Source organism: Anomaloglossus baeobatrachus, chromosome 10, assembly GCF_048569485.1.
Source record: "Anomaloglossus baeobatrachus isolate aAnoBae1 chromosome 10, aAnoBae1.hap1, whole genome shotgun sequence".
Classification (NCBI taxonomy): Eukaryota; Metazoa; Chordata; class Amphibia; order Anura; family Aromobatidae; genus Anomaloglossus; species Anomaloglossus baeobatrachus.
Genome location: NC_134362.1, coordinates 171,861,404 through 171,878,564, shown reverse-complemented (window position 1 = coordinate 171,878,564; position 17,161 = coordinate 171,861,404). Strand labels below are relative to the sequence as shown.

The following is a 17,161-nucleotide window of genomic DNA, read 5'->3' as shown; positions in this document are numbered from 1 at the left end:
AAGAAGCTTGTCTCTGCATAGCTGTAGTGTCGTTTCAAATAAATAAATAAATAAATTGTCCTAAGGTCCCCATATATTGTGATACCCAGCACAAATAAAGCATACGGCTACAGGTTGCTGCCCCCAGCCATGTTCTTATCTTGGCTGTGTACCAAAGTAAGAGAGTCCCTTGCTGCTTTTTTATTAATGAAATAAATAATTTTTAAAAACTGTGTGCGGTCCCTTCTAATTTTGATACCCAGCTATGATTAAGTCGACAGCTGGGAGCTGGTATTCTCAGGCTGAGTAGGCCTATGCTTATTGGGTCCCCCCAGCCTAAAAATAGATGTGACAATACCGGCACTTTACCTCGCTCATCCTGATTGGCCTGGTGTGGTGTTGATCGGGGTAATAAGGGGTTAATGACAGCTCACAGCTGCCACTAAGCCCTAGATTAGTAAAGGAAGGCTTCTATTAGTTTTTTGCCAGAGATGCAGGTCTGTGAACTCAGTTCACCTGAAGTCAGTTTACCTGCGGTAACAGATGAGGTACCATGGGAATTTTCAGCTATGACCGCAGATAAACTGAGTTACGTTACTGCTCATCGCTGCGGCTAAGTAAGTCTCTGCCTGAATCCCACATTGTGCGGACATGTTCTGTCCCCAAGCGTTGTGACTTCAGTATGTAGCAGAGTCGGAATCGTCATGAGGCCTCGTGTGGATTACATCGGAACTGGGTGTTTGGGGTTATAAAGGGGTGAAAGATGGTGTTTTTTTCTTTTGTATTTCAAATAATTTTTTCAATTTTTTGTTTCTTTTCACTTACAGATTAGTAATGAGTGTCTCATAGATGCCTCCCATTACTAATCTAGGGCTTAGTGGCAGCTGTGAGCTGTGATCAACACCAAATATTATCCTGGTTTGACACCGCACCAGGGCAAATGAAATGAGCCGCATAAAGTGCCGGAATTGTCAAATCTAATGGATGTGACAATTCTGGGTGGCTGCAGGCTTATATTTTTAGGCTGGGGCGGGGGGCAAAAACCATGGGCTTCCCCAGCCTGAGAATACTAGCCCCCAGCTGTCAGCTTTATCATGGCTGGGTATCAAAATCTGGTGGAACCACGCTCCGTTATTTTAATAATTTATATAAATAATTAAAAAAAAGCTGCATGGAGTCCATCTTATTTTGATACACAGCCAAGATAAGCACACAGCTGGGGGCTGCAACCTGTAGCTGTATGCTTTATCTGTGCTGGATATCACAATAAGGAGGACCCTACACGTATTTATTTATTTTACACGATAGATACATAGTCTGTGTGTGATTCCAAGCAATCAGACACGCTGTCACACAGGGTGGGGGCGCCGTCTTACTGCAACAAATCACAGACTCTGGGACTGCCGGTGGGTGGGGGAAGCCATGAATATGCATGAGGTTAATGAGTAGCCCAAGAAGTAGTGTTAACAACACGCGGGAGACTGGTAAGTATAACGTGCCTGCTTTATTCTTATTTTCTTTCTTTTTCCTTTATTTATTGGCCGGATCTAGATAATTACCCGCAGTTCCCTAAGAACTCCAGGCCTGGGATCGGTGCGCGGATACTAGGTAATCCACGCAGATCTGGACTTTTACAGTCTGGTTCGACCATCACTAGTCTTGAATAATGTAGACGGTCATGTTTTAATTTCCTAGTGGCCTACGTTAATGTCCTTTTCCTTGATTGTCTTGAACACCTTTAATTTGTAGCACTTATAAGATTTCCAATCCCAGAAAATTTGCTGTATTTTTGCTTGCTTTGCTTTAATTAGAAAACAGATGCAAAATGCGTTGAACTGTGCATTTTTAATCTCGGGCTTCTAATTGCTTTATTAAAAAAAAAAAAAATGACTGGGAAAAAAACTATGTAAAATGCATTACTTGTTATAACATCTATTATTGATTGGTATAAAATGGAACAAATTTATAAAAAATTAAAACAATTTTTAAGAATTTTTTAAACTTTTGATAAGAAGCAATAAAAAAGAAAGATAAAACAATGTTCTGAAAATTGTTGTTTTTTTCTTTTTCAGTTTTTAATAGTTTGTTAATTAGTTCCAGCAGAAAGCTTCCAATTTTGTCTGGCTGGAAGCGCGGATATTGAGCACAAAGAACAAATATCTGGTAATTCCTAAAAAAAAAACCATAACAAAAACCTAAAAGCCTAATACGTCACTTGAGTTTTTTTCCTCCCAGTAGCCAAAATAGAGCCAAACATTGTATGCTGTACCTCTAGTAGTCAAAATTACGTCCCTTATACTCCCATGTAAATCACCCGTCAATAGAGTAATCTCCCCACTAGAATCTTAGAGAGGTAAACTCCCTCCTTATGTAGAAGCCACGTTGGCTTGGGAAGACTTACAGGGAAAGCAATGCCTGCTAAGAACAGAGCATGAAAATATGCCATTTTCACAGAAACGTGGAGGTAGCCTTCAGCTAAGCCAGAATCTTGTTCAATAGGAAAAAAACTTCTATATGCAAACAACTGTTTCGGGGTTCTTGCTCCTCATCAGTGCAGAGTAAGATACTAGCTGGCTGATTGCTAGGGATGGACGAGCACTAAAATGCTCGTTGCTTGATTCAAGCTTGTCAGACGCTCGGATGAGCTTGACGCGAGTAACAAGCATTATGGAAAGATTGGCCTGTTTTGGTCTCCCCACACACAGAACCAACCATAAACAGAGCATTCCGGCGGGAGGGTGTTTTTTGTTTGTTTTTTTTTGGGGGGGGGTCACAAAATTCAGAGATTGCAACCGTCTCTCCCTGGGGTGCCTGAACACATCATGCAGTGAAGCAAACCTGTCCGTTGTGGTGATTGTTTCACAGACATAATAGCCGAGCACCCACGATACTCGACCAAGCTCAACGAGTGCCTGAGCACTCCAATGCTCGATCGAGTAATGAGCAATGTCGTGCACGTTCGTCCATCACTACTAATTACACTTCTGCTGGTGGAATACTTGGCTACATGAATGATGAACCGGTAGGGTTGAGAGTTGAACAGCCTTGAGAGTAATCTATGGTCGTAGGATGGGACTCGTAAGAACTATCTCCTAGTGATCAAGATCACTACCATGCACAGGTGCTCGGTACTCGTAATGTTCCGTTGGATGGGCACGACACAAGTACAGGAGTATAAAGGAAGTTGATGGGGAACTCAAGCATTTTTTTCGAAAAAAATGCTCGACTACCACATTAATTTCCATTATACTCGGGTGCTCAAGTCGCGCCTGTCCTAGCGTCCAACTGCTGGTTATGACTACTGATCACCTGAGCATGGTAGTGCCTGTTCATCACTAGTTACGACTACTGAGTACCTGAGCATGGTAGTGCTCGCTCATCACTACTGTCTCCTACTTGACGACATGGCTCTTCTTTTGATTAGCAGCATGGCTCAATGATGATGTCACGCTAAATCGGCTGATGAAAATAAGAGTGGCAAGTAAGAGATGGTTCTCACAGCCAACATCGGAGAGCAGTGCACATCACTACTGACAGGATCGTCTTCTGCAGATATCACTCACTAAAGCTGTACCACCATGATCTCTTCTTATCACCGATCTTTCCAGCGTTAGACAACACAAGTGCCCCATCTATGCGATGCCAGCAGGTGCTAGTGTCTGGACTCACCGCAGGATCCTCCGGTCCACTGGTGGGCCAGTCCGACATTGCTCACTGCTCTTGTCCAGAAGGCAGAGATTACTGTTATGGCCGATGAGATGGGTTTGAACCAGCCCTTAGCGTTCTGATTTTATAGTTGTACAGATGAACTTAGCCTTTTCACTCTCCCTTCCGGACTTCCTCTTCCATTGAAAACCACTTGTTGTTGGACGCCTCTTTCTTGTTCATGTTTCCAGTCTTAGCAATTGGAGAAACAGAGGCAGTACATTTAAAAATCACAACACACAGGCCTTACAGAAAGAGAGGATACATCATAGGGACAATTGAACATCCCTACAATAAACCCTTTTAGGAGTACCTATAGGGTAATCACATCCCTTCGGGCAAAAACACACACGAACCAAAACCCAATGAGACCAATAACCAGGCATCTATTTTGTTTCAGACCAAAGATCCCCAAGAGGAATATTTGCCCTCCTCCCTCTTTTTCTACTTGAACAGTTGGATTTTTCTACACAAAGAGCCCTTAGAAATCATATTTAACCGGAATTTTATATTCCTTTCTTCGAATTTGGGGAAAAGTGTGAATCTTGTATGATGACATCTGTTTGCACCATTATAATTAGTTCCGTATCGATAATTACTTTAAAAGGCTATCTCCTGCCGTGACAATTTCAGAATAATTACAATGATTGCTTTGTTCTTAAGTGCAGTTATATATTATCATCCTTTCATTCCTCTCGACCAGTAACATCCAATACGGTAAGAAGAGAACGTTTCTGCCATCTATTAAAATTAGGGTTGTGTGGGTCGCAGATATCGGGCAAACGTTTAGCAATGTATTTGACAGTTTCTAAATAAAACCTTTTATATGTGTGTGGGAATGTAAGAGGTAGCTAATACTTCTTAATATTTTAAGCAATTGATATTGCCTTCCACCTTGCAAATGTTTTGCACACCTCCATACTGAATGTAACCCCAGACCATGATCTTTCCATTACCAAAATTTACTGTTTTCTGGATCCATACGGGCTCCAGTAGATCTCCTGCAGTATTTGCATGGTGTGATTCAACTGAAGATTCATCAGAGAAATCCATCTTCTGCCACTTTTCCAGCGTCCATCTGTTTAGCAGGCTGTGGGACTTGAAAAATGCCACACGGTTTTTTAATTGCCTTTTGTTTAGTGCTGGCTTCTGGGCACTAATTCGACCATGGAGGCCATTTCAAGACAGAATCCTACAAACTGTTCTAGTTGACACAGGATCTTGAGGTGACCAGGCCTTTTGGAGCTCTTCTGCAGTGGAAGAGGGGCTAGCTTTGGATTTTCTAATCAACAGACATTCCTCCTGAGCAGTTGTCTTGCGAGGTCTGCCGGACCTGGGCTTGTCAAAAACAACTCCAGTCTCTTCAAATCACAGTCACCAAGCATCTCTGGGAACTCCTTCAAGACTGTTGGAAGACCATTTCCGGTGACCACTTCTTGAAGCTCATCAAGAGAATGCCAAGAGTGTGCAAAGCAGTAATTAAAGGAAAAAGTGGCTACTTTGAAGAACCTAGAATATAAGATATATTTCCAGTTGCTTCACACTTTTTTAAGTATTTCATTAAACATGTGATAATTCATAGTTTTGATGCCATCAATGTGAATCTACAATTTTCAGAGTCATGAAAATAAAGAAAGCTCTTTGAATGAGAAGGTGTGTCCAAACCTTTGGTCTGTACTGTATACATACATACACACACACACACACACACACACACACACACACACACACACACACACATATATATGTGTGTGATGGTGGAATATGGTCTGTTGTGTATCATTTTGTGTAGGTTCGTATTTTAGGCATGGTGCTCTGTCCATTCTATGTATTATTTGTCCTGTCTGCAGGGTTATAACGCCCTGAAGTGCTTCTGTCCCTAAGTCTGGGGGAGGGGGCCTGGAATCCACCCAAACTCTCTGTTTACCTGGGAGATTATTCATTCTGGCTAAAAAAGACAAGAAAGAAGCAGGAAGATTCATCCTCTGTGGGAGTAGCTGAGGCTCCCCAGAGAGACTATGACATTTTTCGCTTACTAGACTGTATCCGTGTTCCTGGACTATTTTATTCTCTGTGTCGTGGATTATTTGATGGACATTCTGGATTACTCGGAATAAATGTTCTTTGGATTGCTCACTCATCTCTCCCTCTGTTGATTATGTAATATCAGAGAAGGATCCCGTAACAATAAATATATATATATATATATATATATATATATATATATATATATATATATATATATTGTGAGACTGTGACCGGGGTTATCTATGACGGCCGGTATGTCTCGCCCCGGTTGTGCTCACTCCATGATAGAAAGTAACTCCACTCCAGGGTTAATGCTGTTTCCCTACAGGCTGAAGGAAGGGTTAAAAGGAAACAGGAACAAGGGCGGGTGTGCCGGGTGTGAGGGAGTGAACACAACTCCCTGAGTTCTCTGCCGGAGAGGCACATGTGTACTGTTGTGGACTTTTGTTTGGATATTAAACCGTGTGCTGTGACCCTTGGTGCCTGGATCCCGTGTCTTCTGCTGCGCAGCCGACCACGCTACCTCACATATGGTGGAGAATGCGGGCATGCCAGCCCGGTGAGGTGTAGCTTCCATTTCTGGTGACCCGGTAGCACATGTCCTGGATTCAAGCGGCTATACTACAGCCCAAACCCGGCGACGCCATGGAGGAAATACTAAAGCAGCAGCAACAGATCAATGCACACCTGCTCCGGTCGTTGGATCATCAGCAGCAATCTTTGAAATTGCAGGAACAAAGGCACCAAAAACAGATGGTTCTCCTGGCCAAGTCGATCCGTGCCGGACCGGCAGCAACAACCCCAGGACCGGGTGACGACGGCAGCGTCCGGAAAGCGGTGAGACAAGCGTTGCAAAAGATGACCCCGGGGGATGATGTGGAAGCGTTCCTGGCGGTGTTTGAGCGGGTGGCCGAGCGGGAAAAGCTGCCGACCCCCCAGTGGGCTGAGGTATTGTCGCCCTATCTGATGGGGGAGCCCCAAAAAGCGTACCTGGACCTCTGTACCGAGAACGCCTTAGAATATGCGACCCTGAAAGCCGAAATACTTGCTCGGATGGGGGTGAATACCTATGTACGGGCTCAGCAGGTAAATCAGTGGTTCTATGAGGAAGCCAAACCCGTACGCTCCCAGGCCTATGACTTGTTGCATCTCGTAAAGAAGTGGTTGCAGCCTGACACTCTGAGCCCGGCGCAAATGGTGGAAAGGGTAGTAGTTGATCGTTTTGTGCGCACTTTACCCGTCACCATTCAACGGTGGGTAGGACAGGGCGACCCAAGTACCCTGGACCAATTAGTGGGCCTGGTAGAGCGGCATGTGGCTACGCAGGACTTGATACGGGACACTGAGACGTTGCGTACCGCTCGTCGGTCCGGCCCCTCCAAGCCTAGGGCCAAGAACCCACCGCTGACACCGGGGCAGGAGTCCGCTACCGTCCCGTCTGAGGCCGCGCCCTCCGTCCCTGAGGTCCGGAAGGCTATGTACCCTAAACGACCACTCGTCAAGGGAGTTTCCTTCCCTATTAGATGTTGGCGGTGCCAGCGGGTGGAACACATGGAAGCCCAGTGTCCACTCACCACGGAGCCCATGGATTGTGGGGTTACCCGGCGGGGTTCAATGTATGCTCAGGTGGTGTGTACCGCTGACCTGGTCTCCCCAGAGACTGAGCCCCACTTGTGCCAAATACAGGTGAATGGATGTCCGGTTACAGGCTTGTTGGATTCCGGAAGCTTAGTGACCCTTGTGCGATCAACCTTGAGGGCTAAAGTAAAGGCCACAGGACGTACCGTGGGGGTGGTTTGCATACATGGGGACCGCCGAGACTATCCCACGGGGATTGTCACCATCACAGCACCTTGCGGTCAGGTGCAACATGAGGTGGGACTTATTAACACTCTTCCCTATGACGTGATCCTAGGAAGGGATCTGCCCTATTTTTGGACTTTATGGAAGGGACCTCCTAAGTCCCCTCAGATATTGGTCAGTCCGGGACCTGAGCCCTACAATCCTGAATCCGGGACGCCTGCCGTAGGGATCCCCATGATAGGGACAGAATGTGAACCCGATAGGTCGCCCCTAGAGGTATTGGCAGGAGAGGCTGAGACGGTCGAGCCCATCCCGGAGTTGGAGGCGTCCCCGGATACGTTTGGGACAGCCCAACTCCAGGACCCTACATTAATACATGCCCGGAGTCGGGTGACAGTAGTTGACGGGGTGGCACAGCTGCCCGGTGCCCAGGTGTAAGGTACCCCCATTTCGCTCTTAAGCAGGATTTACTCTACCGGGTAGATGAAATACGGGGCGTGGGGGTAGAGCAGTTGGTGGTGCCCCAGCCGTATCGCCGGCGGGTCCTCGACTTGGCTCATAAACACCTGATGAGTGGCCACCTAGGGGTCAAGAAAACGCAGGAGCGAATATTGCAAAGGTTCTATTGGCCCAGGGTCTTTGGGGAGGTAAAACGGTTCTGCGAAACCTGCCCGGAGTGTCAGCTTACCTCACCCCTGACCCACTTTCGCAGTCCGTTGGTACCGTTACCCATTATAGAAGTCCCTTTTGAACGGATAGGGATGGATCTGGTGGGGCCCCTCGTAAAGTCCGCTCGAGGGCACCAACACATCCTAGTGATCGTTGACTATGCCACCCGGTATCCAGAGGCGATACCTCTCAGACATACTGCGGCGAAGCTTATAGCTCGGGAGTTGTTTGCTGTGTTCTGCCGGGTGGGGTTGCCCAAGGAGATCCTTACAGATCAGGGGACCCCATTCATATCTAAATTGACCAAAGAGCTATGCCGGCTACTCCAGATCAAGCAGTTGCGTACGTCTGTGTATCATCCTCAAACGGACGGTTTAGTGGAGCGATTTAATAAAACCCTGAAAACCATGCTCAAAAGGGTGATCTCCAAAGACGGGAAAGACTGGGATATGATGCTTCCCTATTTGATGTTTGCCATACGAGAGGTGCCACAGGCATCCACGGGGTTTTCGCCTTTTGAATTGTTATACGGGCGACATCCCCGGGGATTGTTGGACCTGGCGAAGGAAACATGGGAGCAAGAGCCCACCCCCCATAAAAGTGTGATTGAACACATTGTAGGAATGCAGAACCGCATAAGCGCGGTCATGCCAATTGTGAAGGAGCATTTACAGGAGGCTCAGGCCGCGCAAAGCGGCCGCTACAATAGACAAGCCACCGTGCGGACCTTTAATCCCGGGGATCGGGTGTTGGTTTTAATCCCCACGGCGGAGAGTAAATTCCTGGCTCAGTGGCAAGGCCCCTACGAGATAAAGGAAAGAGTCGGGGTGGTCAACTATAAAGTATTGCAGCCCGGTAGGCGGAAACCTGAACAAATATACCATATCAACCTATTAAAACCTTGGCAGGAACGGGAAAGCCTGATGGTTGATTTTTCCCCATCTCCCTCCTCTTCGGGTCGTTCACATCCGGCTCCAGCGACCTCCGGAGAGGACGAACCGGAAGTAAGGATTGGAGAAGCCCTCACCAAGACACAGAGGCGAGAGGCCAGACGGCTGGTTCAGCAGAACCCCGATGTCTTCTCCGAGCTGCCTGGTAGGACCAGTCTGATACGACATGACATTGTCACCGAGCCTCACCTGAAGGTACGCCTGAAGTCATACCGGGTGCCGGAGGCTCGAAGACAAGCCATATCAGAGGAAGTGAAGACAATGCTACGCCTGGGGGTCATCGAAAAGTCCCGGAGTGAATGGGCTAGTCCCATTGTCCTAATACCAAAACCCGATGGCTCCTTAAGGTTCTGCAATGACTTTAGGAGATTGAACGAAATATCCAAGTTCGATCTCTACCCCATGCCCCGGGTGGATGAGCTGATTGATAGGCTGGGACAGGCGCGATATTTCACCACGCTCGACCTGACCAAGGGGTACTGGCAGGTGCCACTGACGGAGTCCGCCAAGGAGAAAACCGCTTTTGTTACGCCGGAGGGTCTCTTCCACTATGTTGTCTTGCCTTTTGGGTTACATGGCGCTCCGGCCACGTTCCAGAGGTTGATGGACTTGGTGTTGGAACCCCACCAGGCGTATGCATCAGCGTACCTTGATGACATCATTATTTACAGCTCTGAGTGGCAGACCCACTTGGAACAGGTACAAGCGGTGGTGAACGCGCTCCGAACAGCCGGATTGACAGCCAATCCCAAGAAATGTGCGTTGGGGCTCACGGAAGCCCACTACTTGGGCTACGTAATAGGCCAAGGAGTGATTAAGCCCCAAATTAACAAAGTTGAGGCGATCCAGAAGTGGCCTAGACCCCTGACCACGAAGCAGGTTAGGGCCTTCCTGGGTATCGTGGGATATTACAGGAGGTTTGTAAAAGATTTTGCGGGACTATCAGCCCCCTTGACGGATCTTCTCAAAGGCAAGAAGTCCGTCATGGTGCGCTGGACTAAGCAGGCCGAGGACTCATTCCGGGCCCTGAAGGGGGTCCTGTGCGGACAGCCCGTTCTTGTCAACCCTGATTTCCGGAAGGAGTTCATAGTACAGACTGACGCCTCTGAGGTCGGCCTGGGGGCAGTGCTGTCTCAGGTGGTTCAGGGGGAGGAACACCCCGTCACCTTCTTGAGTAGGAAGCTCACCCCTCCCGAGCGGAATTATAGCGTAGTGGAGAAGGAGTGCCTGGCGATCAAGTGGTCCTTGGAGTCCCTACGCTATTATCTGCTGGGACGACAGTTTCGCTTGGTGACTGATCACTCTCCACTGGTCTGGATGAGGTCCGCCAAGGAACGGAATGTCCGGGTTACCCGGTGGTTCCTTTCTCTGCAGAACTTCCGGTTTACGGTTGAACACCGGGCCGGTAGGTTGCAGGGCAACGCCGATGCCTTGTCCCGCGGCCTGTGTTTGATGGCGGGAGTTCAACCCCGCACGCTTGAACTGAGGGGGGGGGTGTGAGACTGTGACCGGGGTTATCTATGACGGCCGGTATGTCTCGCCCCGGTTGTGCTCACTCCATGATAGAAAGTAACTCCACTCCAGGGTTAATGCTGTTTCCCTACAGGCTGAAGGAAGGGTTAAAAGGAAACAGGAACAAGGGCGGGTGTGCCGGGTGTGAGGGAGTGAACACAACTCCCTGAGTTCTCTGCCGGAGAGGCACATGTGTACTGTTGTGGACTTTTGTTTGGATATTAAACCGTGTGCTGTGACCCTTGGTGCCTGGATAACGTGTCTTCCGACCACGCTACCTCACAATATATATATTGAAAAATATGCATTGAAAAATAAGATGTAAAAGTCTTACTATTTAGGCTTTTTTTTTCCATTTTTATTTAACATAAAAATTAGATGAGGGTTACAGAGTTGCACACTTGGGACTTAGCATGGCAGTTTTTAGAGAAGTTGATGAATAATTTCAGCCAGGTATGTTTGACTCTGAAATGCTGCTGGGTTTCAGAGAAAAAAAATACTATAAAAGCTGCCAGAGATCGAGCTGCACGGGTGACTAGTCAGATAGCTGCATCCCCGCCACCTCCTCCCCACCTGCTGCCAATGACTCATGGGTCTCTCCCTATAAATGCCCAAAATGAGAGACCTGTCACTTAAGGGGTACTTAAAATCTGAAATGAAAAAAAAAATGATGGCATTTCCTAACAGGCAAGTGTGAATATGCGCATACTGATGTCATGGGTGTGTCCATGGGTAACACAGTCCTGTGGTGTCTGGCAATAGAAGGCCACCACATTTGGCTGCTCAAAATGCTCCCTGACTTTCTATTATTCCTGCTATCAGTATTCAGTGTACTAGGTATCTTCTCAGCTGGGTTTTCATCCTTTTCCCTTTAGGACCCAGCGGAGCTCCTCCTCCCTTCAGCTGCTAATCAGCTGTATTTCCCCTTGGGTTTAAATATTCTCATTTTCCCTGAACTTGTGCTGGTGATATTCTGTTCCTTCACAAGCTTTGGATGCCAGCAGGCGGCTTGCACTCATCTATAGGATTGTTGCTGAACTTCTTCCTGAGACATATGGACATAAATTGTTCATACACTTTCCGTGTGTGTGTGTGTGTGCTCCCTGTGTCTTCTTTGGTGTTTAGTGCAGTTGATGAAGTGTTCATCCTATTCGCTCCTACCTAGGGCCCAACTCTAAAGTCATCCTAGGGTCAGGTATCTGGCATGGTGCATAGGTGTGGAATCTATCTAGGGTTGTGAGGGACCCCAGGGCCCAGCAGTAGATTTGGTCAGGGGTCACCATCTCCCCCCTTCCGTAGACACAGGATTTCCCTTTCGCCGTTCGTTGGTACTTTCCCTACTTGACAACTGAATATGAAATATACTCAAATATATGTGTGGCATAAATTTATTTAAAAAATATAATACTTTGCCTGTAAATGTAGTTCCCCAATATACATTAGGAATATGACTTTTCATGTAGATTTCAACATGAATTATCAAGAACGGTTGCTGGTAATCGGACCTCCACCGACAAATGGTCAGTTGCTAAAGACTAGGTAACCATTTTAACTTGTCCACCCTGGAATGACATGACTCTGTTCATTTCTCCCAGTCTGTGCAGCAAAGCTAAATAGTTTTGAATATTAAGGAATTTTCTCTTGAAAACTTCAACTAACTTTAATTTTCTTCTCCAGGTTGAGAGGATTGTGGACAAAAGGAAGAACAGGAAAGGAAAATGGGAATATCTCATCCGATGGAAAGGATACGGCAGTAGTGAGGACACCTGGGAGCCCGAGCATCACCTGCTGCACTGCGAGGAGTTTATTGATGAATTTAATGGACTACACCTAAGCAGAGACAGACGAGCCAAAACTGGTAAACAAGCAGTGGCATCAAAGCTCTTACGAGGGACTGCTGTCGACAAGATGCCACACAGGTCGCCCGATACGGGGAGAAGCAAGAGCTCATCACACAAAAGGCGAAGGATACAAACCTTACAGAAACAGAAGAAGGTGTGCTCTGCCAAATATAACCCCGGGGAGAGGTCTACAAAGACACTAACATACAGAACTACGCCCAGTGGGCTGCAGATTATGCCACTGAACAAACCCTTGGAAAATGGGGACCCCACTAATCACACAGAGGATATGCACTTTGAGAATGGCACTGGGCAAGGAAAAAATGACCTTGAGGATGACAAAGGTAGGCAGGTTTTACCAGGTGACCTGGATGACTGCGACTCCCCCATAGTCAATGGGATTGGTACGTATAGCTCTATATATACATATCTGTACTATATTTTAGGCAGATAAATTGTATCCGGACACAGAGATATTGACGGTACCATGTGGATGACCTATTCGGGAGTTGCCCCATTTTAACCCTTTTCTTCACTTTTAGGATGCATAGAGTCTGAGGATTAAACCATAAACCTTTCATTTAGTTTAGTTTTTGGCTTTTTTTTTGGGGGGGGGGTATTTTTTTATTTTATTAATATGTTACATGATAGGTGATTTTACATTATTTCTGCCCCATTTTAACCCTTTTCTTCAGGTTTAGGATGCTTTGTGTCTGAGGATTAAGCTATAAACATTTCATTTAGTTTAGTTTTTGTTTTTTTGTGGCGGGGTTATTTTTTATTTTATTAATATGTTACATGATGGGTGATTTATATAATTATTCTTTTCCTATTTAACCCTTCTCTTCAGTTTTAGGATATATAGCGTCTGAGGTTTAAACTATAAACCTTTCATTTAGTTTAGTTTTTGGCTTTTTTAAGGGGGGGGGGGTTATTTTTTTAATTTTATTAATATGTTACATGATGGGTGATATAATTATTTCTGCCCCATTTTAACCCTTCTCTTCAGTTTTAGGATGCATAGAGTCTGAGCATTAAACTAAAGTGCCTTGCGAAAGTATCCGGCCCCCTTGAATTTTTCAACCTTCTTCCACATTTCAGGCTTCAAACATAAAGATAAAAATTTTATGTATTAACAAGTGGGACACAATTGTGAAGTTTAACGAAATTTATTACTTATTTTAAATTTTTGTAATAAATAAAAAACTAAAAATTGGGGCGTGCAATATTATTCATCCCCTTTAAGTTAATACTTTGTAGCGCCACTTTTTGCTGTGATTACAGCTGCTGTCTCTTGGGGTATGTCTCTATCAGTTTTGCACATCGAGAGTGAAATTCTCGCCTATTCTTTGTAAACAGCTGGAGCTGAGTGAGGTTGGATGGAGGCGTTTGTGAACAGCAGTTTTCAGCTCTTTCCACAGATTCTCGATTGGATTCAGGTCTGGACTGTGACTTGGCCAATCCAACACCTGGATACGTTTATTTGTGAACCATTCCATTGTAGATTTTGCTTTATATTTGGGATCATTGTCTTGTTGGAAGACAAATCTCCGTCCCAGTCTCAGGTCTTTTGCAAACTCCAACAGGTTTTCTTCAAGCATGGTCTGTATTTGGCTCCATCCATCTTCCCATCAATTTTAACCATCTTCCCTGTCCCTGCTGAAGCAAAGCGGGCCCAAACCATGATGCTGCCACCACCATGTTTGACAGTGGGGATGGTGTGTTCAGGGTGATGAGCTGTGTTGCTTTTACGCCAAACATATTGTTTGGCATTGTGCCCAAAAAGTTTGATTTTGGTTTCATCTGACAAGAGAACCTTCCACATGTTTAGTTTATCTCTCAGGTGGCTTGTGGCAAACTTTAAACAACACTTTTTATGGATATCTTTGAGAAATGGCTTTCTTCTTGCCACTCTTCCATAAAGGCCAGATTTGTGCAGCGTACGACTGATTGTTGTCCTATGGATAGACTCTCCCACCTCGGCTGTAGATCTCTGCAGTTTATCCAGAGTGATCATGGGCCGCTTGGCTGCATCTCTGATCAGTCTCCTCCTTGTTTGAGATGAAAATTTTGAGGGACGAAAATTTTGAGGGACGGCCGGGTCTTGGTAGATTTGCAGAGGTATGATATTCCTTCCATTTCAATATGATCGCTTGCACAGTGCTTCTTGGGATGTTTAAAGTTGCGGAAATTTGTTTGCAACCAAATTCGGCTTTAAACTTCTCCACAACAGTATCATGGACCTGCCTGTTGTGTTCCTTGGTCTTCATGATGCTCTCTGTGCTTTAAGGCTACTTTCACACATCAGGTTTTTCCCATCAGGCACAATCCGGAAAAAAACGGTTAAAACGGAAAAACGGATTCGGTACCGCATCCGTTTTATCCACATTGATTTGTATTGTCGCCGGATTGTGCCTGATGACCTTGTGTTGCATCCGGCTTTTTCCGGATGCGGCTTAATTAATGAATGCGGTGCCGCATGGAACGTTTCATGCAATGTTTTTTGTCTCATAAAAAAAAACCGCACAGCGCCGCTTACCGTGCTGTGCGGCATGGTGCATAATGAAAGTCTATGCACGCCGAATCCAGTGGCATGCATCAAATGCCAGAAGCAAATACCGGATTCAGTTTTTACTTCTTAGCATGCCCAGAAGTGATTCTCTGAGAAAATCGGTGCGAGTGGAGTGCGATAAAACATCGCATTCCACTCGGACCAATTCTAGCCTTTGTGTCTGCACACATGAGCGATTATTTTCTCAGTCGTAATCGGACCGAGAACACAATCGCAGCATGCTGCAACTGTAATGCGAGACTCTTTTCTCTCGCACCCATTCAAGTGAATAGGGCGAGAGAAAAATCGCACTGCACTCGCGGTACACCAGTGTACCGTGCGTGCAGAGCGCGAATCGCAATAGCCGGCTACGGAAGAGAGAGGGAGACAAATCCCACCTTCCCCTCCTCCGTGCCAGCCCGCCCCTCCTGAGAGCCTGCCCACCCCCCGCAGCTGTGGTCCGCTCGCATGGTTGGACCTCAGATGCAGGCACACTAGCATGACACTCGGCTCCTGCTGTGCTGCCAGCGCGAGCCGAGTGTGATGCGAGCATTGCAGTAGTGCCCTGTGTGGCCCCAGCCTCTCTCTCTCACACTCACTCTCACCCACTCACAGATCGCCTGCGCAGCGCTGCACGGCTGTCACACTGCTGGCAGCTTCTCCTGATTTGAAAAAGCCGGCCGCCCATTATTCAATCTCGTATTCCCTGCTTTCCCCGCCCACCGGCGCCTATGATTGGTTGCAGTCAGACACGCCACAAGCTGAGTGACAGCTGTCTCACTGCAACCAATCACAGCCGCCGGTGGGCGGGTCTATATCTTGCAGTAAAATAAATAAATAAATAAATTAAAAAAAACGACGTGCGGTCCCCCCAATTTTGATACCAGCCAGGGTAAAGCCATACGGCTGAAGGCTGGTATTCTCAGGATGGGGAGCTCCACGTTATGGGGAGCCCCCCAACCTAACTATCAGCCAGCAGCCGCCCGGAATTGCCGCATGCATTAGATGCGACAGTCCCGGGATTCTACCCGGCTCATCCCGAACTGGCTTGGTGCGGTGGCAATCGGGGTTATAAGGGGTTAATCATGGGAGGCGTCTATGAGACACCCCCAATGATTAACCTGTAAGTGAAAGTAAATAAACACATACACCCAAAAAAATACTTTATTTGGAATAAAGGACCAATAAACACCCTCTCTCACCATTTTATTAAAATCCCCAAATACCCCTCCAGGTCCGACGCAATCCACGAGGTCCCGCGACGATTTCAGCTCTGCTACATGAAGCTGACAGGAGCGGCCGTGGAACACCGCCGCTCTCTATCAGCTCCATGCAGCAACTGAGGGAGTCGCGCTGTCAGCGGGGACATCACTGAGGTAGTGTCGGGGTGTGCAGTGAGGATGATGCGTGCGGGAGTGCCGGGATGGTGCGTGCGGGAGTGCCGGGGTGTGTGCGGGAGTGCTGGGATGTGTGCGGTGATGGTGTGTGCGGGAGTGCCGGGGTGAGTGCGGGGATTCTGCGTGCGGGAGTGCCGGGATGGTGTGTGGCTGACGGGGTCTCTCCCTCTCTCTCAGCTTTAAACAAAAAAAAAACGGATCCGTTTTTCACCGGATCCGTTGCATCAGTTTTTACACTCTGACACGGGTCTGTTGCATCAGGCACAAACCAGATTGTGCCTGAATGCAGAAAACTGATGTGTGAAAGTAGCCTAAACAGAACACTAAGACTATCACAGAGCAGGGGCATTTATACGGAGACTTGATTACACACAGGGGCTTATATTTATCATCATCAGTCATTTAGGACAACATTGGATCATTCAGAGATCCTCAATGAACGTCTGGAGTGAGTTTGCTGCACTGAAAGTAAAGGGGATGAATAATATTGCACGCCCCAATTTTCAGTTTATTCTTTTGTACAAAAGTTTAAAATGAGCAATAAATTTTGTTCATCTTCACAATTGTGTCCCACTTGTTGCTGATTCTTCACCAGAACATTACATTTTTTATCTTTATGTTTGAAGCCTGAAATGTGGGAAAAGGTTGAAAAATTCAAGGGGCAGAATACTTTCACAAGGCATTGTATACTGTAAACATTTCATTTAGTTTAGTTTTTGGGGTTTT

General features: G+C 46.6%; 1 protein-coding gene across 2 annotated transcripts in view; it reads left to right on the top strand.

Annotated features, from left to right (window-relative positions):
• Window positions 1-17,161, top strand: part of CDYL2 (chromodomain Y like 2) — a 99,793-nt gene that overhangs the window by 52,302 nt on the left and 30,330 nt on the right. Inside the window, exon 2 of one of the 2 annotated variants that reach the window (XM_075325853.1) lies at window positions 12,324-12,831. In XM_075325853.1, the coding sequence (XP_075181968.1) occupies window positions 12,324-12,831 (508 nt within the window). Of the gene's footprint in view, window positions 1-12,323; window positions 12,892-17,161 lie in introns of both variants that reach the window. The other variant, XM_075325851.1, reaches the window with a different exon arrangement.